General features: G+C 41.4%; 1 protein-coding gene across 1 annotated transcript in view; it reads left to right on the top strand.

Moving 5' to 3' along the window:
- Positions 1-12,680: 12,680 nt before the first annotated feature.
- Positions 12,681-22,120, top strand: part of kcnab1b (potassium voltage-gated channel subfamily A regulatory beta subunit 1b) — a gene marked incomplete at its 5' end in the record, with an annotated part of 64,737 nt that continues 55,297 nt past the window's right edge. The window contains one exon of the mRNA XM_080440438.1: positions 12,681-12,706. Within this exon, the coding sequence (XP_080296564.1) occupies positions 12,696-12,706 (11 nt within the window). The remainder of the gene's footprint in view (positions 12,707-22,120) is intronic.

Raw genomic sequence — 22,120 nt, 5'->3', positions numbered from 1 at the left:
CCACCGTGTGTGCTTGGTTTTAATGCGTATTAGGTGACTACATGTAAGAAATAACCCTGAATATTGGTGTTTCATATCCAAATATCACTTTGTAATAAACACCATACTAAACACTGAGTTTAAAAAAAAAAAAATACAACTTACAGACCATTGAATGTCTGTAATGATTGTAGTGTCAGACCATGCCACTTGAGTGTTATTACTAGGTCAAATTATTTGGCCAAGCGAGTAGAAAGTGCTTTCAGTGCAGTTGTTTGGGTAGTGGGCAGGGTTTCCAGTAAGTGTGTTTTAGACGGTGACAGTTGCTTCCCCTCTTCCCGCCACATGTTTTCAAGGCGGTGGAAAGCCAGACAGAGAGGGCTTTCTGTGACTGCAGCCAGGCTCAATCAGCCAAACACAGACGGCCGTTTGTAAGCTATTCCTCAGCCTGGCCAATGGGCTGCAATCTGAAGTGTCCCCAAACCACACAGTCATGGTCAGGTTACCAAATTCAACCCATCTGAACGGTTACTCTGAAATCAAGAGCGGTTACCTTTTATACTATCAGAATGGAGGAAATCCTTATCTGGCCCTTGAATGAGGGCCAGTGGTGTGACGGTTTTTGGAACTATTTCGGTGTATTTGAAACCAAGAGGAAAAGGTATTTCTATACATAAACTGCCACTGACCCAGACAACCTCAATGATCAGGGTCAATGCTGGGATTATTACCACTCTAAACAAATTGGAAAAAATGCAAAGTGCACCATAATTTAAAGAACTAGGGTCCTTTTAATGCTATTTCAATAACCATTATTGGGTTTTTTTCTCATGCCTAGTGTTCTTTGATGGACCTGTAATGGCTCATGTAAAGTGTTACTGGTTTCAATAACCTCTTTGCACTCGTGAGGCGAGAGAGGTTGTTGTGATGCTGTAGTCATTACAATGCACTTTACAGTTAGCTACAGACGCAGCGCACCCACATCCTGCAGCTAATGCCCCATAGTAAGAGTTGGCACATTAGTGGGCCTCATATGTTTTGTGAATATATTTCCTCCATCAGTTTTGATCATTCTTAACTCAAAACAAGATATTTCATAACAAGTTGACAATTGTGACCGACGGTAGGCCTTTTTTTAAATTAACTTTGAATATCTTAAAGGAGTAGTTCACCCAAACCCTAACCCAAGAATCTAACATGGCTTCCATGCCTGGAGGGCCTCACTCATGTGATCTGGCATGTGCATTCAGCATGGCAGTGAACCCCGCCGTAATGCTCACATTCCCTCTAATGCGTCACGACATGCTCTATATATCCACCAAGCCAACCTACACAAACCATATAGACTATAGTACATCATAACGGTGCATCTCCATTTTTAGAAAAGGAATCTCAACGGCAGCGCATGGTTTGAGTCAGAAGCAGGGTGCGAGCATTGTTGACCGCTCACTCTCACCAGTGAGCGGTCCAAGAGACATTCCTCCTTCTATGAGTTTGGACTGACCTGGATTGATTATTCCCTGGAGGGCCCAAGAGTTCAAAACTTTTAATCCATTTCCAAGTTGATCAGATTTGAATGTTGTGTATTTCGAAACCAAAAAAATCTTCATTGGGATCACTTTGTTATCCAATCTGTGATCATAGAAGTATCTCAGAAAACATGGCAATAGAAAATATAAGTTTTATTAAGCAAATAAATCCAAATCTGATTAATTCATTAAATGTTTGGAACTCTTGGGCCAAGTGGGGATGACTGTCAAACACATGAATATTGTTTTAGTGAGAGACAGAAAGATTCATATACATTTTCAATACCAACATTCACAATATTGAAATATGAAGGAAAGAGGCAGTTAGGATTTAGCCGTGCTGCTGTTACTGTAAAATATATTGATGAAAGATGGCAAATTAACACTGGATTTGACTGTGTATGTACATTATTATATTATAATTTCCATTTTTCCCCAACACAAGACCTGATGTTTTACCCTGCTGCCCTATCCTGAACTCTGTGACCTGTAGCAGCAGTACAATACTGTACAAGGCAGCTGACCCAAGACATTTTGCCATCTATTATCTCTATCCCCTTTATCCCCCTGTCATTACATTCTTGCTCCATGTTTATGTTCCGATAACCCATAACAATTGTTAACATTTTATCAGTTTACTTAGCCTCTATACTTGACCACTTTAACCCTGGCATCCCTAATTTGGGCATGTCGTTATATATATTTTAGAAGAAAAAAAAGTTCATAAATGGCAGCTCTACAAGCTCGCAGTCGCAGTGCAATACGTTGAGCTTGTATATCGACAATTATTTTGTTGATCAGCTTTTTTTAATCACAAATCTACTCGACATTATTAGAAAATCTTTGAACATTTTCAGAAAATCTTTGAACATTTTTGAAAATAGGACTTAAGTGGTGTTAACAACAGCTCATTAACCTAATGTTTTTCTAGCGTTTCATAGGAAAGGAAGGGTGGAAGACACTTCCTGTCTTGCTGTAAGTTCTGCTCAGATCTGTGAGATGTTGCACCAGACACACTGTTCCTCTTACACATAGAGCTAGATAATAGATGGTTTTACATGGTCAGGGAAGTGGCCTGACAGGAAGCCATGACACAGGGCACGACCCCTGGCCAGTCACCACCATAATGCATATCGTCGCTGTCCGTCCGAAACATTCTATCTCCACATTTCATCTTCTTTATGTTTTTTCATAAATAAATTACCTATTTTATACTTATAACAGTGTCATAGAAAAGTAACAGTAAAGTTCAAACTCAAGGATCACACCCTATTTCAGAGATCAGTTGTTATTTAAAAGTAGTGTTGTAGAGGAAAACGTGGATGGGGGGGGGGGATGAATAGGTTTCATTTGTGTGTCTGTGGTGCATGCGATGACTCCCTGTGTAATTTAATTTGAGCCGAGGAGCCAGCAGGATCATGTGACAGTAACTTCGTTGTCACGGCCAGTTATCTGCAAGCTGTGTAGACAGACAGCCTTAGAATGAACTGGTTGCAGTTGATCATCCCATCTCTTCCCACAGATGATAAGTGAATGAAGATACTTGAAGATTGATCCTCTAAATTACTATACCATATGAAAATGGATCAGTTTAGAGCTACAACCGTCGATTATTTACTTAGTGATTCTTCCATCGATTACTTTTTCAATTAATCGAATAATCGAGAAGCGCAGTTTTGGGGATATTTGTATTAAATGTTTTATATATCAACGAGTCATCACAAAAAAATCAAATAGATTTTGTACAATCAACTAAATGGATTAATCTGATGAACCACTTAATCTCTATTTTATATTTTATTGTACAATGGTGTCATGGAAAAATAGTACAAATAGCAATCAAATCTATAGTACAAGCTCACACTGTGTTGTAGATTTGCTATTTTGGGTATTTTGAATATATATTATTTGATTAAAGTCCATTATTTTATATAATTGATGAAATGTATTAATTCAATTCATTGTTGCACCCCTAGATCAGTTACTTTATCAAACACATTTGAGCACAAACATGCACACCACACACAACTCAGTCTGATTCCGAGAATAAGTTCACGCAGCCACCTTTCACGTTAATGAGGAACTCTGGACTCTTATCTGTTTATGTCCTGTATCTAATGCAAAATCAGGGTTTTGCAACGATAGCTGCTGCAACTGCAGAGAAAAGAGGATGTGTTTCTTTATAGGGGAGGGGACCTTGTTACTTTACAATGTGCTAATTCTTTGAGGACATAATGGTCTGTCCAAAGTAAGCACACACTGGTCTGGCACTGTTGCCCATTTCCCCAGTCCACCCCCACTAGGCTTATAATGAACATATGGAAAGGCAAGCCAGTCTGCGTGCTCACTCATCACTGTGACCTTTAAAGAGGAATTAGCCGATGAATACTTGAAATTGCCACTGTAGCCTGGTATTTCAGAGGACTGGAATCAGCCTGTAACTCACAGAAACCTGAGATTGACAATATTATTCAAGGGCAATTTTCATGTGAGATCTTATTTGCATTTTATCTGCTATTACCATCTATGAAATGTCAATGTGTCTAGAATCTGTGAAGAGTGGTTTTAGAATCTGTATTTAACATAAACATAGACGCATAGGGGAATATAGTGTGATTGTAATGTAATCACTGATATGAACCATGGTCTGCTTAGGAAAATACACTTCTATTTTCTATATCCTTGAAAAAATGAAGAAAATAGTCGTATTTTATGCAGATATTAAACCTTTATAGCAAATCAACAACAATATTCCTTCCTCTAACTGAAAATTCTGTATGTTTTATTGTTTCGAGAACTGATGATTGTAATACTTTCAGAAGCATATAATTATTTTCTAATCAGTCTGTCTCTCCTTATTTGGCTCTGGCTTGAGACAAATTCCCTGTTCCCTTTACAGAGGGAACAGCAAATGACCAATGAAGGTACTGTGGTCATTACCGTTGTCATATATCCAAGTGTTTGCCCATAGTCTCATGTATACGTGGTCCCCTATGTCAAGCTGCAGAGTCATGCCATTGGTGGCTGTCTCAGCGCGGTTTCCCAACACATGGTTGTACACAGTAACAATCTGTACTCCATTCTTCATCAGTGACAGGCCCATCGCACGCGAAGAGTAATTGTGGCCTGAAAAACTAAAGTAGTAAACCCCTCTTACTGGAGCCGTGAAAATACCTGTTGGAGATGGACAGGGTAGGACAAACGTAAGTGTGACATAAATATACATTTTAGACCATTAACAATATCTTTTTGGCTTTCCATCTTAATTTCTGGGAATGATAATCAATTTAACAAATGCAAATCTACCCGTTTGAGGGTTGTAAGCCCCGCTGTTTGCGTAGACGTCTTTGTAGGTTAATGTGATCTCGGTGTTGAAAGGTCCGATGTGGCCACCGGCGCCGCCAATTGATGCTCCAAAGGCCACCCGCCTCCCTGTAGTGAAATAAATGAAAATCAAAATCAAATGTAGTAATATTTATTGCGAAGTACTTTTTACACATACCTAGATTTTGTCATCTGCATTTCATCCATCCCAACTATTAGGAGAAATGGTCAATACCTCAGGTACTTACCGCACCTTTACTCTTACCTCAGGTACTTACCTCATCAGATAGATATACTATGTGTAAATATGTAGATAAATTGTTGTTTTTATTGACCCCCCCCCCTCTTATTCTTCTCCCCTTTCTCTTTAATGGAAACCATGGAGCTTGCACAAAAACATATTTCACCCACTGTTTTACACCTGTAAACCTGTGATGTGACAATAAAGTTGATTCTGATTCTGATTCAACCATTCTCCAGCACCCGGCGAACAACTCCAGCCCTAAGACCAGTGTCCCAGGGCACTGGCAGGACTATGTTCTTAAGAGCTCCCAGAGGAAACCCATGTGAACATGCAAACTCTACACAGAAAGACTCCATTGAGCCCCCTCTGTTACAGTACGTTGAAACTATAGCCTATATTACGCTAATTAACTCAAAACTGGTGATAATCAATCACGTTAGTCTGATTACAGAATTAAGATATTTATATTTAGGCCTAAAACCTTAATTAAAAGCCACACACAAAGTAACAAGAAACTTCATCCAGCCATCTCACATGTGATTGAATATGCGAGAACAGACTAGATGATTTTTTTAATGTAATTTCCATCGAGGTTAAATACTGTCTAATCTTAAAACTCAGGATTCAATAATTGAATATGGGCGAAAAAAAACCCTGATCAGGTCCTCTGCAAGGAGCCATACAGGTAAATCAATTACAGATTTGCTTACCCGAGACCAACCCTTACACAAGAGACAAGTCAAGATTTTGGACCCAGATCCACATGGGAGTGGGTAGGGTCTTGGGTTTACTGGTTGACCTGTGAAGAACTCAAACCCAGAACTGTCTTGCTTTGACACTTGACAGTAGTAACCACTGTGCTACTATGTCATATCCGGCTGGCATTGGACATTACTTCATTTTAATTTAAAAACAAATTGATTTTTTAAACCCAAATCAAGCACAGTTTTGCATTAATTTGCTGATTTTTACCTCGGATTTCTGCCTTCAGTTGCTCCACCTGTCCTTCACTGTCTCTCAGTCGCGCCTCCAGCTGTCTCAGGATGACAAAGAGTTCAGACTGGCAGCTTTGCAGAGTGCTCACTGGGTGGTCCGCCTCAACTGCTTGCTCCTCTTCGGCTATTTCATTCTCCAAAACCCGGTCTCCTTGCCAGTCCGGCAGTTGAATGAGGTCGCTTTCGCTGACCTGCTCTGTGAACTGAGCCTGGGCCACACACATGTGGCAGGAGGCTAAAACCAGTAGAACCGCTGAGATCTTCATCTTTCAATTGCTTCTGTTTCGTCTTGAGAGGTTCTGTCCACTGTGCATCATATATACGACCACATCAAGGAAGTGAACCTAATAAAAAATAAGTCATAAACTTAGTTAACAATTGGCAATAAGTGTTGAAGTAATTAGGTTTCCAGAGCTTTCACACTCATACAACAGGTATGGCAGGGACATTTATAGGTGGTTAGAAGTGAGGCAAGTCCACTAGCATCAACTTTAAATTTCCTACACTGTTGATTGTTTTAGCAGTGTAATACGGTCTACGTCTATGCCAAAGGGCTGGCACCAGAAGAGAAGCTGATCTGGAGCCTAGAATCGGGCTCTCCCGGGACACACAAGAGATAATTATTTTGGTCATAAACCACACAGGAAGTTAACAGGGATTCAAGCATTTTCTGCTCAGCTTTGAAACAGGTTTAATTAAAAACAATATGCTCCAGGATAATTATTTAGCCAGGATGACCTTTGATGACAGTGTTTCCACACAGAGCATACTGTATGTGGTCATGGGGTGTTAACCAAGGTCTTCAAAATGATGACATATTGTGGTTGCCTCTGGTTCCGTATTGTTCAGTCATTCCAGTGAGAAGGAGTGAGGGAGAACATAAGAGAAGCAGTCATTTTGTAATGTTCCAGCTTACATACAGTAGCCAGCCACACAGAAGGAATATGTTCTGCACAATATGTTTGTGTAAATGTATTCTGACCTTATTCTCATGCTCTACAGTGTATGTAGAGTTCACCATTATTGTTTGCAATGTTGTCATAGTTTTTTTTTATCCTGCTTGAGGTATGAGATAGAGCCATGTAAACATTGGCACCAACCACAGCAAAATTGTGGCAAAGATTTATTTCAAACTTCAGTTGTTGTTGCACTTTGTTCCACATTTGACAAAAACACAACCCGTTATCTGACTATCCCTCATTGGACTTTGATAATTACGTTATTACCGCTTTGATAGTAACAGTTTATGATCGCTCCAAGATAACGGGTTACGAGAAACAGCAGAAGAATGACATGAGGATGTAAAGCAGAAAGAATTGCATCAGTGGGTGTTTCAGCAGTGCATGTGAAGACATTGCTCTGTTGTTGGGAGAAAAGGGACAGCGTGATGTGAGCGAGATTGACAATAGAATGTATGTGCAATGTACATCAAGGTTCTGGTTCCTGTGCAACGGTGCTGGGGGTGAGACTGTGGCGAAGAGCGTGGATGAGTCACTGTGGTCTTAGGTAGAACAGGGCAGAAAAGGGCCTCACATCCTGGGACTGAAATAGACCGAGTGGGAGGACACTGGAGAGAGACATACTGTAGCGAGCTCTCAGCTCCCCCACACGCATTCAATACCTCATCTCAGTGTTCAGTTTATGTGAAACACTGTGTGTGTGTGTGTGTGTGTGTGTGTGTGTGTGTGTGTGTGTGTGTGTGTGTGTGTGTGTGTGTGTGCGTGTGCGTGTTGCGTGCTTGTTTCTGAACCCTATGTTCTGCACACATTTGTATTCTGTACATGGGCATGTAAATAGCTATGAGTAGGTGTATCAACGTCAAAGCATCTGAGAAGAGTAAATGCTTGCAGATGTAGTCTGAGTACTAGGCTGTGGGCATTATATGACGATGGTCACCCACCAAAAAAGAAAGCAAGAAATGAAAATATGATTGATATGATTTGATTGTGATAGAGTTAAAACATTGTCAATTGTGAGTTTTCTGTTGTCTAGTATTCTTCAGAAACTATGTTAAAAGACAACTAACCCAAATGTTCAATGCAAATATGAAATTAAGAAAAGATAAGATAATATTTTATCCGAGGGAAATTCAGGCGTCATAGCCACAACAGCAGTGACAATGAAACATTGAGAGGTACATATAAAAGTCAAGAACCAAACCATGAATTAAAATAAAATAAAATACTCAAACTTAGATGGAGCCTAGATTCTGGCACTAAACATCTGCACTGCATTGGCTTCTGAATGAATTCATATATAGTCTATTGATAAATATTAGCTGTGAATGATTATACAAAATATCACCAGAATATGAATGAATATACAATACACACACACATAGAGATTAGAAAGCCTGTTGGAATACAGTAGTCATGTCTCCACTAGAAGGCGTTCAGGCACAGAAAAAGCATCTTCCAACAATAAGGTGACTTGTGTTTGTAACTCTGGCAGGAAGATAACAAGTACATCACTAATGTAATCACAAATGAGTCATAGTCCAATTAATCTAAATGAGGTGAGCTAATTTATCTGCAGTTCTATTAATCCATCTGAATTATTTATTTGTTAATAGGGCGTCTATCAATTATTTTCTTAGCGTATTCTATTGATGACTTTCCCGATTAATCAAATAACAGATAAAATAACAGATGTTTTTTAATATATAAATATAATTACATATTTGTATACAAACAGATTGATTAATCACTTAAGCCCTATTTTATTCTTCGTTACACAACGGTGTTGTGCAAAAATAGCGAATATTGCAGATCTACAAGCGTTTCGGTCTTTTATTTAAACTATTTTTTATTTTATTTTTTACAACTTCTCACCTATAATGACATGCCCAACATAGGACCGATTATTAATCGATTACTTTATTAAATTATCGATTATCGAAAAAATAGCAAAAAGCACAAAATATTAATTGATTAAATCAATTAACTGTTGCACACCTATTGGTTTATTTATTGGTGCAGTTATACAGAGAGTTTGCTCTGGATGTCAATAAAAACAGCCTCTTTGTCTTGAAACCCCACTTGAACAGCAGCATGCTGCATGCCTATTCTGGGGGAAACATTCGCCAAAAATAGCAGATCTACAAGGCAAGCTCACAACACTTGTAAGAACTGCTGTTTTTGCCAAAGAGATTTGGTGTTAACTGAAAAAGGGGTCCAAGTACAGTTAACTTAATTTTTACTAAGATTAGAGGTGGTTAATGGCCCAAAATGAAATTCCAGACTTTCAAGAGTGTAAAACTCCAATTCCAACACTAGATGGTGCTCACTGCACTCTCTGAGAACACCAATCTGTCCACAGCCTCTTTTTTTTATTTTCTCTCATTTACAAAACCTCTGTCTATTAGTATACATCAACGTTTCATATTGGGCAGTGTTTGTCATTAAGCCAAATTAGCCAATCATCGATCTTATTTTCTTTAGAAGAAATACATGGAAATCGAGACAGTATAATATACCTACAGTAAAATGCATACTGCAGGATCAGGGGCTGTAGTTAGTCCAACAATTTCAACTATAAATGTTGTTAACCTCTGCCCTTTTGATTGATTGATTGAATACTTTATTAACAGTTTGCAAATAGTACAGTGGTACGATTATACAATGATGCTAAAAGGATAACACAAAAAGCCCTAAGGGCTTGTTTCATCAACACTAGTAGCTGTACAGTAAACAGATGGGGGGGGGGTCATATCTGGTATTAAGCTTAGAAGACTTTTCTATAGACCAGTTACAAATTGCAGACAGGTGCTCTTTTATGGTTGTTTTGAAGGAGGGTAAGGAAGGAGTCACACTTTTTTTTTTAACGCCATGTTCGTGCGAATCTGGGTTGAACGAGATCAGTGAAGCTCCCTCTGGTGTTTTGCCGTTATTGAAGTAGTTTGACAGGTACATGGGTATCCCTGTACTCTTGAGTATCTTGAAGACCAGGCCCATTGCAAGTAGCTGTACTCTGTCATCTACCCTGAGCCACCCCACCCTAGCATAATGAGCAGGGGTTAGGTGAGTTCTAGGTGTGAGGCCAAGTAGTAACCTGACCAGTTTGTTTTGAGAGGTCTGAAGCTTTGTTTTTAATGCCTTTGTGGTGCTAGAGTACCATGAGGTGCATGCATAGTCAAAATGACATTGGATGAGTGCTCCAGCTAGTGTCCTCGGTGTATTCCTACATGACCAACGAGGAGATCCTGCTCAAAAATCTTGTTCCTTCGTTGACTTTCCTGATTACTTTTGTTGCAATTTTTTCACTGTAAAGATTGTCCTCTAAAATACAACCCAGGTAGGTAAATTCTTCTTTCCTTGTGATAACATTGTCACCCACTTTGACCGTGAAGTCTTTGGCCTTGCAGAGGTTAATTCTGCACCCAAAAAGAATAGATTCAGTTTTACCCAGGTGCAGTGTTGCAATGCTGAATTGGAAGGTGGTTGCACTCTATTTTAGAGACATGACGCGCACGTCGCTTAACACCTACACTACAGGTCGCACAATGGACAATTGATATGCATCTAGGCTCATTCCTACGTTAATTCCCTGGTGTGAGTCGGGAGCCTTTGTAAACTTTGTTGAGGTGTGAAATTAAAGTCGTTTTAAATCTATGCGTGTGCCTGCGCGTGCTCCTGGTCAAATAGGTGCCTGCACGGCGTGCAAGGCCGTCCCAGTGAGCATTGCACCCCTGCCCAGGTGTAATGATAGTTTGTTATCAGCGAGCCAGTTACAGATTTTACAGAGTTCAGAGCTACTGTAAGGGCTTTTTCAACCTGCAATTTGTCCTTGCCCGAGACCAGGAGTGCAGAGTCATCCGCGAACAAGAACAAATTGCAGTCACATGCTGATGTCATGTTGTTAACATATATTAGGAACAATAGGTCCTAGTATGCTTCCTTGAGGAACGCCGCAGCTCACTGGGAGGGGAGGACAGGGTTCCATTCACCTCCACCACCCTGCAGATAGGATTTCATCCAGTTCACTGACGCACACTCAGAACCGATTGCCTTCAACTTATCTATCGGTATAGAATGATTACAGTGTCAAATGCCTTTTGGAGGTCCAGCATGACCATGACTACTTTACAGTTGAAGCACTTGAAATTCCCAGAACCTCCTCTGTGGTGTTACATCTCCAACACTGGCCTGATGCAAGAAGACCTGATCTATGCATTTTACTGGGAGTCCACTGGTAGTGGTGTAGTTTTAACCACTGGCGTCCTAATTTTGGCCATGCCATTATAGACGAACATTCTCACAAAAAAAAGACATGTGAGCATATAGGTCTGCTACTTTTGCATTTCCTTGTACAAAAGTATGTAGGGCTTAAGTGGTTAAAGAGATATCTTTGGATAGTATACCATTAGTCCATCTCCCATTGGGTGCTCACAATAGGTTTATCTTTTTTTTTTTTATTCCCATTGTCTTCTAGAATGTATCCCAAGCGGAAGCCTTGGGACAGTATTCATCCCTAGGGCTGACATTGCGACTCTGTAATTGTAAATATCTCCACCATTACGCTGGAAATGTAGAATATTATGGTGTTCTAAATGGCCCAGCGCTGATGGGCGTTGCAGACACCCTAAACGTGGATTTGATTCCTAATTATGGAAACTCTTCCATAACGCTGGACTGTGCAATTCAACAAACAATGAAAGTAGCATTTAGCATTTATTTTTGGCATTGAGTCTGTGCATCGGAAAAAGTCGAACGTGTTGTAAATTCCTTTCCAAGCCGGCTTATTGTGTGTGTGTGTGTGTGTGTATGTATGTGTGTGTGTTCTGTGTCCTGCTGTGTGTAGGACAGTGTCAACAGGCAGGAAGGATCAAGTTGAGCAGAGTTCGTACTCTGACTCCGTCCGAAATATGCACTGGCTTTGCTCAGGCTTACGTTGCAGATGAGCAGGCTTGTCTCACTGGAGCCCCCGAGAGCTCAGCAAGAGGCCTGAAACAATAGCTGCGTTTGTCACCTAATATGTCAGTCATCTAAGAATAAAAGCTTGACATCATAGGTATAGCACACAGTCATATACTGTTGTGTTCCGTTGGAATCTCTTTTGAGAACACAGACAATAGCCTGCTTATTTCTTTCTGTGTGAGCCTGCCTTGAATGTGCTATATCTACCAAACCTGGCTTTGTAGAGCTACATGTGAAGTTTATGTGACGCCGTTTCTGCACAGATATTAGCCTACACTACACAGTTGCTTTGGTGGATTCAGGGATGATGTCAAACTCTCCACTAAACAGACATGGATATCCCCTCGCTCCACATGAAATCAGCATTCCATCGCTAAGCTAGCACATAGAAGGGGATGTTTTTGGGCTGGTTTCTCAGTACAAGTTAAAGAACGTGTGCACAGTGTGTGTGTGTCTGTGCTAAAGGAATGATCCGAGCATGTATCTGAAAGCAGCATGCACTGAGATCCCTATACCCAGGCTTAGGGGGCAGAGGCTGGACCACTGCCCCGGCTCTGTGAGGCGAGGGGCTGGACCCAGGGTGTCCCCCACCACCAGTTGCCTTCCAAGGCCCATAGGAGCCAGCAAAGCCCTCGAGCAGCTGCGTTTGGAGGAGTTTCTCCATTTTCATGGGCTTTCTCTACAGGGATCAGGCCAGTCTAGAACCAACATGGTCTACAGGTAAGATGGTTTAGGAAAACGTGTGTTTACATTTTTTAATTATTTTTGATATATTCGGATGACTGTTCCATATCCATAATGCTCTGGGCTGCATTCTACAGTATATTGTGTTGTGTACAGCATGGATAGATAATTTAGCACATTTTGCAATCTGTATTATGGAAATAGAACTATGTAAAATACAGCTCGTGCATGATGTTACTGACAGGAGGATTTACAAGTTGGCATTTGAAGAGTGCACATTTTGGCCACTAAATAATGTTCAGACTTTAGAGCTTAAGGATTTTACCCGGTTCTTAATCTACCAAGTCTATGACCTACAGTATACACAGTACACATTAAGTACAGTATTGCGTATGTCTACTCTGTATACAACTGTTAGTCTGAACTGAGTTTGAACTGAGTCCTAATACCGTGCCAGTGTAAACAGTCTGGGTAATGGTGATTTGTATCATGGGCATGGGAATTAAATGGATTAAACTTTAACTTGGTGCAGCAGGTTTCCTATGCTATTAAATACTTAATGCCCTTTTCATCTTCCAATCAGGGAGACTCCTTAGCACAGTGTGATCCAGCTCTCATTACCAACCACAATTAGATTTGTGAAAGACACATCAGGCCACAGGAGACGCACAGTAAAATCCTTAGTGTTAATTTAACTCCGAATAGTGTACAAATGAAACCAAATGGACCTTTTGTCCACTTGTCCAAAATTGACCTGTGTGTGTGTGCCCTTACAGGTCCATTTGGTTCCATTTGTGCACTCTTAGAAGTTATAATTAACACTAAGGATTTGTATTGTGCTCACTGTTTTGTCTTTGGTGATTTTGGCACTTAAGGTCATTTAAGTAGCTGATAGGTGCAACTCGTGCTGATGCCAGTAGACTAAAGTGATACTTATGCTGATGGGAGTAAGTGATACATATAGATGGAGTAAGAGAATACTTGACCTGTTAATAGTGCTAATAAGAGAGTTACTGTTTAGACAACCGTTCTTAGTGTGAAAAGCACCTGGAAGTGGAGTTGGCTAGCTGTTTTTTTCCCAAAAGGTCAGTCTGCTTGTTAGCCGCACATCTTCAATACTGTGTGTGTGTGTGTGTGTGTGTGTGTGTGTGTGTGTGTGTGTGTGTGTGTGTGTGTGTGTGTGTGTGTGTGTGTGTGTGTGTGTGTGTGTGTGTGTGTGTGTGTGTGTGTGTGTGTGTGTGTGTGTGTGTGTGTGTGTGTGTGTGTGTGTGTGTGTGTTCGGTCGGTCAGTGTAGCATTGTGTGGTATTGTGCATGTGTGTGATGGATAATAACCAACCTAAAATTAGACTAAACATAACTGTTATGAATGTGCTGACAGTAGCCGTACAGTACTCATTAATTCTCTTCATTCATTGTTGTGCATCAAAGTAATGATGCTAATAATAATAATAATGTTGTTGTTATTATTATTATTATTATTATCATTATGATTACTATTATTATTATTATTATTATTAAGCCATGAGAGCTTACCGCTGAAGTCAGAAGAAGAATCAAAGGCCACTAACGTCGGACCTATTTGTTTTTGTGGCGCCAAATGCTCAACATTATGCTAATGGTGTTCCTAGATATCTGTTGTCAATGGCGGTAGCTATTATATACATTTATTACAGATCATTTTGTGTGGCAAGCTCGACAATTGTGACACTAATTTAATTCATAACTGGTCTAATAGCTTTATCTGTTACAGTCTATCCAGTTTTCCATATATATGATATGATCCCTGATTCCCTCGTATTCTCTAAGTGGTCTTTAATGTCGTTTAGTGGTGCGGCACGTTGAATAATAATTCTCGATCGTAAACTCACCCGACGGTGCACACATAACTCTTGTGATCCCCTGTTAGCCGGCATACATTTTATTTATTGATCATTTTTAATATAAAGCTGTCACGCAGCCTATGGATTTCCAACGTATGGCAGGAAGTAAATTGTCCCGTGACTTATGTGTGCTGCTGGCACAAAGAACATCAGTCCTATCAATAGTGACTCTATGAGCGGTGTTTTGGCACCCAACATGTTCAGTAACAGCTCCCTAACTGCTCTGTTGTCATGAACATACAATGTTCTCTGCTCGCCTCTTGTATTCCCCTAAGTACCATTAAGACCCTACATAATGCTGATGAGAAAGGCATATAGGGTCACTAGACATGTATGGAGCTGTCATGATGAAAATGTCAACATTCAGCAGCGTCACACTACATCTGTTGGATTTGATGGTAGACCTATGTGGCATTTAGCTGGAGACAGCTGTGATTATACAAGAGTGATGGTCATATAGAGCATAGCAGTGGCGGCCATTTTGTGGTTCCACAGATAGAAAGCCCATTCATTTCCATTTTCCACCATGGATATTTCCAAAAATATTTATGTGAATTATTTTAGGCCTGGAACCAAGCCACCCAGGCTCAATATTTGAATATTTAATTATATTATATTATAAACGATATTAAATAAATACCCTTTTTACGGTTTTCAAATATTTATGGTCACGATTCACTAGGAGCCTGGATGGCTTGGTTCCAGGCTTACAATAAGTCATTTAAATATGTTCAGAAATCTTTATGGGAAACATGAATGGGATTTCTATATGTGGAACCACTAAATAGCCGCCACTGTTATGCTCTATAATGAAGCTGACTGTGAATATGGTAATTGGTGGCAATGGTGTCCGTATTTGACACTGATAATAGTAGTATATTATTGGTTATTTGTATTATTATTAATTAGGATTATTGGGTAGAAATGGACGGTGTGATGGCAGGAGGGTCTCTCTGTGATGGCGGGTGACAGTTATGTGGATTGGGAGGATGGTGACGATGATGAGGATTGGGAGGAGCAGATGATGGATGTGGTCTGGCGTGTTTAGCCCGGCTTTGACTATGACTCACAGTATACTTGACACTACTGCTGAGCATTTTCCAAAGCATACTGTGGCTTGTTTGGTTTTCAAGGGAGCCATTGGATTCCATTCATTTCAGTCCTGTGTGAAAATCTACTTGAAACCTGCTTGAGATAGGTAATACAACATGCTATCACTGAACTGTTCTTTTTTGTCAAAGCTATGTTATAGATGGGTTGCCCGTAGAAACCGTGTATGTCCAAAACTTTTCTGGAAATGGAAAGAATAACGTGTGTTCCAATGGATCCAATGTAGTTATTAACCACAAGCTCTTGTTAATACTTTTCATTGGTTACATATTTATAAAACCCAAAAGTGGCAAAAATAGCAGATTGGCTATTTTTGCTACTTTTGCGTGACACTCTTGTACGACAAAGTAGGGCATTAATCTTCAAAAACAACATAAGAAGTTAAAATATGGAGATACAGACAGTAACAATATACTACACATACTGTACAGTACCAGGCTCAAACCCAAACTAAGAGGTTCTTTGCTGCATGTCATCCCCTCTCCTGCCTTTCCTGTCTCCCACTGTCACTATCACAAATAAAGCAGACATACCATAATAACAATAGCATAATAACAATAAACAACAAGATGTCGTGGTTTATATGTGGATCTGGCCGGTCTATGATGTATCTAAATGATGATGTCAGCACGATGACGGCAGGGGAGTTTCTTTCTTGGCCTTCTGGCAGCATGGATAAGAAATTTGGTGCTGATCGGTCCAGCGGTTACTTTGTGAGATTAGCCCGAGACTCACACACTCACTCACTCACACACTCACACACACACACACACACACACACACACACACACACACACACACACACACACACACACACACACACACACACACACACACACACACACACACACACACACACACACACACACACACACACACACACACACACACACACTCACACACTCACACACATTCACATACACACTCACAGACCCGCTTCTAGACAGCTCGTACCCTAGGAGCTCAGCCCCTAGGTAAAAGTTGTGTTATCATTGTGGTTTAATGCATCGTAAAGTTTGTATTGATTTGAAAAGTCTATCAAACAATTCCCTGGCGAAGATTATGATTTGTGAGCGAAATATAAATGTACATTATTTATTTACCGTAATTATATATAGAGGGAGAGAGAGTCCCTCAGGTAGGTTCGGTAATGTTTTAATAACCTCAGACAAAATGTAAACAAACGCTGAGTCTAAAAGTAAAGCCATTAATGGGAAAATGTTTATGACAGAATCTGTGAAAAGACAATGATGGATGGTCCTTTAAACTGTGAACAGACAATGATGTATGGCCCTTTAAAGAGCTGAGGAACTGTAGCATGTCCCCCACCTGCTCCCTTGCCCATCTCCTCCCTGTCTTTTCCACTGCACTGCTCAAGTTTAAAAAATGCATTAATTTCATCTTTAGAAAGTATTTAACACAGGCTCCATACCTCGACTGAACCCAGAAACCCCTCCTGCGAAACAAGGCCTTCTTGGCCTATTCATCAGTATTTCATACGAATGTGTGCTGGCCTGGGGTGAAATCTGTAGTGTTTAATAACTCTGGACGTTATGCCGACATGGAGTCAATGCAACACTCTTTAGGGCTGATTAAACACTCAATTCCTCCTCTGTGGCGTCGCACATGCAGCGCATGATAATGACTTGTGCTTGCGGGGTAATCCACAGCAGCGGGAATTGAACGCAGCTGCGGAGACGTAGATTGGGGATTTATTATGGAGGGTAGAAAGAGAAAGAGAGTGTGAGAGAGAGAGAGAGCGAGAGCTGAGAGAAGATGGACGAATGGATGGCATATAAAGAAAGGGATGCAGAGACAAAAAGACGTGGACAAGTGGAGAGAGGGATTAATCCGACAGCGGCGTCACATGACAGCATGTGGAGGAGGTCCCCCCTTGCATCATGCCTCTCCAATGTCTCCATCATCAGCCGGAAGGGGGTCGCAAGCTATGATTTATGGTTAGTTGTGTCCCAATGTCGTGCACCGAAAATAGCAGATCTACAAGTGGATTGGCTATTTTTGGCGTGTGACACCCGCACGCAACCATGAGTCACGCCTTAGTACTGTATACTGAAGAGTCTTCTGAATAGTTTTGTCGAGCAGGGCTGTAATCATGGGACACAACATCACCGAGGTGTCACAGAGGCCCTTATTTGCATGGCAGAGACTGTTATTAGTGAGGAACCCTCTGTGCCCTGCAGAGGAAGTGTGCAGACCATTTATTCAGAGCATGGGTAAACATTTGTTTTTCTGGAAGGGTGCTTATTACTGTTGAAAGAGATTCCAAACAATGGAAATCATAACTTAAACCCTGTGTATGTCATTGACAATGGGTACCAGAGGGGTCTATGCTTCGTCCCCTTTCTTTTCCCTCTTCACCAAAGCTGAAAATAGCCAATCTACAAGCTCACAACGTGTCACATCGTCGCAGGTTGTGAGCTTGTATATCGGCTATTTTGTTTGCCTATCATTTATGATATGCCCAGAATAGGGACGCGAGGGTTCATTTGGTTAATGAACCTCACCACTGGGTGCCTGCCTGGTGGCTCAGCCAGTTACTGACCACATGCTCCTTGTGAGTTGCAAGCATTTGAATCCAACTCGTATCATGTCTTGCGTGTCTTGTCTCTCCTCTTCTCTTGCCCTGTTTCTCACCTCTCAACACTCTCTGTAGGATAGAATGTGTTTGGATCAATACTGTATGTGTGTTGGCATTCGCAATTACTGCAGTCAGAACACTGTTATCGATGTTCAGGTGAGTTTGTGAAGCAAATTAATGCAGAGTCTGTTGCCATGTCGCTATGCTTGAACGATTGCTCTTCTTCCTCTGTAGGGTTATCTTCGGCTCAGAGGTTTCTATTCCTAGGTTTTCCCGTTTCCTTTTGACTGGGGTAACCAGTCCTACATTTAGACGGCTGAAAAAGGGCGTTCCTTCGCGAAGAAAGGGCGTTCCTTCAAAAGGTGGGCGTTTTGCGGTACTTTTTAATAATTGGTTTGCTATCGCTTCCCAAGTTCCCATGCCAGCCACAGCGCTGCTCAGAGCAGACACAGGCGGCTTTCGCTGGCCGGTGCTTGTAGATCTACGATTTTCGGCTTAAAGCGGTGATAGCGCGCGAAGAGTGGGTCGCACCGGGACGGAGGGCGGCTTGTTGGAGCCGGGCTGACGGGCTGGCACATCCAACGGTGCCCAACCCGAGTTTGTCCGTCGCTCCCCGGCCGGCCTGGGCGCGAAGAACCACCTCCCACGGAGGTCGAGGGACCGCCCTGTTTTCAGATTGTTATCACAGTCATAATTGACATTTATGTAATTTGTTCTTGTTTACGATCTTGCATCCATATTTGGGCGCTGCAGCACTCTGACATAATCAATGATGTCAGTTATCTCCATATTTGTGCACGCAGTCAAGTATGTTCATATGTGGACGTCATATGACTTATGACATCTTAGATGTCCATAGATATCCATATTTCAGCACTGCAATGGAGGATGTCCATAATTTGGAAAATGCATAGAAGGCATGGGCAGACATGCACAGACTGCATGACCTTTTTGCCGGACCCAGGGGGTCTGGCTTACATGAGGCTTTGTACCTGTTTTCTCCATACATGGGCATGGTCACTTTGTCCTTAGGCCCCAGCCATAAAAGTCTGTCCCCCTTTCGTCCATACATGGGCATGTTTTGTACCTGTTTTCTCCATACATGGGCAAAAAACAGGTTTTGGTCACTTTGTCCTTAGGCCCCAGCCATAAAAGTCTGTCCCCCTTTCGTCCATACATGGGCATAGACACAGGCTGACACGTCATGTGAAGTCTGGGTCTGGCAGAACCAGGTCTCCTGGTCTTGTTTATACTCTCCTCTCTAAATAAAGCATATAAATGCCACCCCAAAAAATCAACCCCACCGCTCTTTCACCCACAACCAGTACTTTACGGTGTGGGTGGCAGTTAGTATGTACATCGACACATGCAGCTTCCCCCGCGGCAGTAAAGCTCCCGAGCCCCAGAGAAAAGCTCTACAGGAGCAGACAAAGAGTCATGACATCGTGGGTGTGTTGGCAAGCGTACGTCCGTAGCTACTGTAAACGTAAAACAGAGATTTCTTAGAATTTGTCTAAATAAAAAGTCTAAAATATTACTGTACTTCCTGTACAGGGACTTTGCCTTTGTCTCAGCAACATTCTATGTTCTGCAACTCAATTATAAATTCTTAATGGAGCAATTAAGGTGTTATTGCCCATTAGGGATTCCATCGTGCCACGTAACAGTTCTAGTTGACACATTTGACTGACACACTTTTAAATGGGTTCGACAGGGAGTGAAACTTTGAGCCTCGGAGGGGCTGGTGACATTAGAAAAGTATTTGTATCCTCCTCCAACTCTGCAAGTCCCTCTCTGAGGCGTTCGCAGAACAATGTGATCAAACCAAGCCAGGGCATTGTTGACAGCGGGCTGCAGCAGAGAGGCTAGTATGGAAATGGCATCAGTGCTTGACGTATGGTGCTGGAATGTAGTCTGCACTGTGGCCTACATGCTCCAATATAGAATATAACTGCAAAAGACAAACTGCACAATCCCTCAGAAACTGAATATGTTTAACCACTTAAAACCCTATGCTTAGTTGACTGGGTCCCCAAGGCTCTATCCTTTGTATGATTCTTTTGCCCTCTACACCAAATCTCCAACGTACAAGCTCGTAGATCAGCTAATTTTGCCAAATATTCATCCCAGATGTGGTTTAATGCACAGTATAGTAAGTGGACATCCAGTGCAAAATGTCACATGCCAAATGGCATGTGACACGCAGTACTGCAGACACACATCATGCCACAGCTGACTGGCAGATACAGCTATTTAGCCCAACCACCACCAAAGGACCCCCCGACATTCATGCAACCATTCACCCAGAAACCACCCTCTGCATCAAAAATAATGGGAGACACATGCACGCACACACACACACACACACACACACACACACACACACACACACACACACAATTGTCTTCTATAACCGCCTGCCGTTATCAACTGACTTCATAAGGATATAAATAAGACCGGGCGGTGGGTAGCCCCGGGGTTCGCTGACGTGCACTGAACCGTGAAGTCCTGAATCGTCACATTATCGCCCGGCAGGGGAGAAGGACAGCAATGCCATGCAGCGCCCGTCTGAGCGTTGCCAGGCTTACACGTTATTTAATCCATGTACTGGTCTCCACAGCGTCTTCTCTGGGGCGCCGGGGTGCTGGGGCAAAACGGGTTCAGAACAACTTTAGGCTAGTTTCTTAAACGCCATTGAATTCTGCAGTCTGAATCCATTGTGGAGCACTGCTTATTGTTGCTGTTAAGTTATTTATTGATTACCTATCATTACAAAGTCATTTGTAATAATTTGGTGTAATGAACACATCCTTGTCGTTGCCTTACCCAGCACACATTTATTTGACAGTGAGTGATATAATGCGTCACATAATCTCACATGGGATGGGCCATTTAGGTGGCATGATGACATTAACCCATTAAGGCCCGATTCTACAAAATGTCTTCTAAATCCTAACTGTTTAAAAAAAAAACGTATGTTGCTATGTCTGTGGTTCTCAAACTTTTTCGTGTCAAGGACCCCAAAATATACAGTGTATATGAATTTGGCCGCGGACCCCCATCTCAAAATATTTTGTTCCAGGGACCCCCCAGAAGCAAAGATTTGAGTTACAAATGTTCGCTTACATTCTTTTATATTCAAATATTTGCACAAATTTTCTAGATTTTTCAAAAATAGCAGATCTACAAGCTCATAGCTATGAGCTTGTATATCTGCTATTTTTGAATAGCCAAAGTGTAAAATAATGCTTTTTAGCTAAAATGACACAGATTAGTTCCAAATCTTAATGGGTTAAAATGAAGACGCCATTCATTCATTCTTGAAAGTAAACGCAGACAAAGTGGGAGAGGGAGGTATGCAAGTAAAATGTGGAGGGTTGATTTAACCATTTGTTAGACTCTGCGAGTCTATACAAATGTAACCAAATGGACCCTTACAGGTCAAATTGGTTACATTTGTCGACAATAAGAGTTGAAAGAGCCAAGCTGGTGAAATGAAGCGTGCACATTGTGTATGTAGGTTACATGTGAACAGCCGTACATACGTATGATGCTGTCTAAATAAGCCCTCGGGAGGCCACTTCTGTCAACTCAATAAACACAGCAACACTGACTCTTTCTCCTGCCTCGGTCACACTTTTTAATGTTATATCTTGCAGACGGGCACACAAACGTTCAACATGCACACACGTGTGCACAGACGCATGCTGTATTTCCTGCGTATACCGTGCATGTATGCACGCATGCAAACACATATTCACAGTTTAACCACTTCAACCGTGCAGCATCTGTATTGTACAATAACAGAAAACAGAAAAGGCACTAGCATCGAGCCCTGAGGGACTCCGCTTAACCATAT

The sequence above is a fragment of the Gymnoscopelus braueri genome (assembly GCF_963280865.1).
Source record: "Gymnoscopelus braueri genome assembly, chromosome: 10".
NCBI lineage: Eukaryota > Metazoa > Chordata > Actinopteri > Myctophiformes > Myctophidae > Gymnoscopelus > Gymnoscopelus braueri.
Note: the sequence above shows the minus strand (reverse complement) of the source record. Positions and strands in the feature narration are given on the sequence as shown.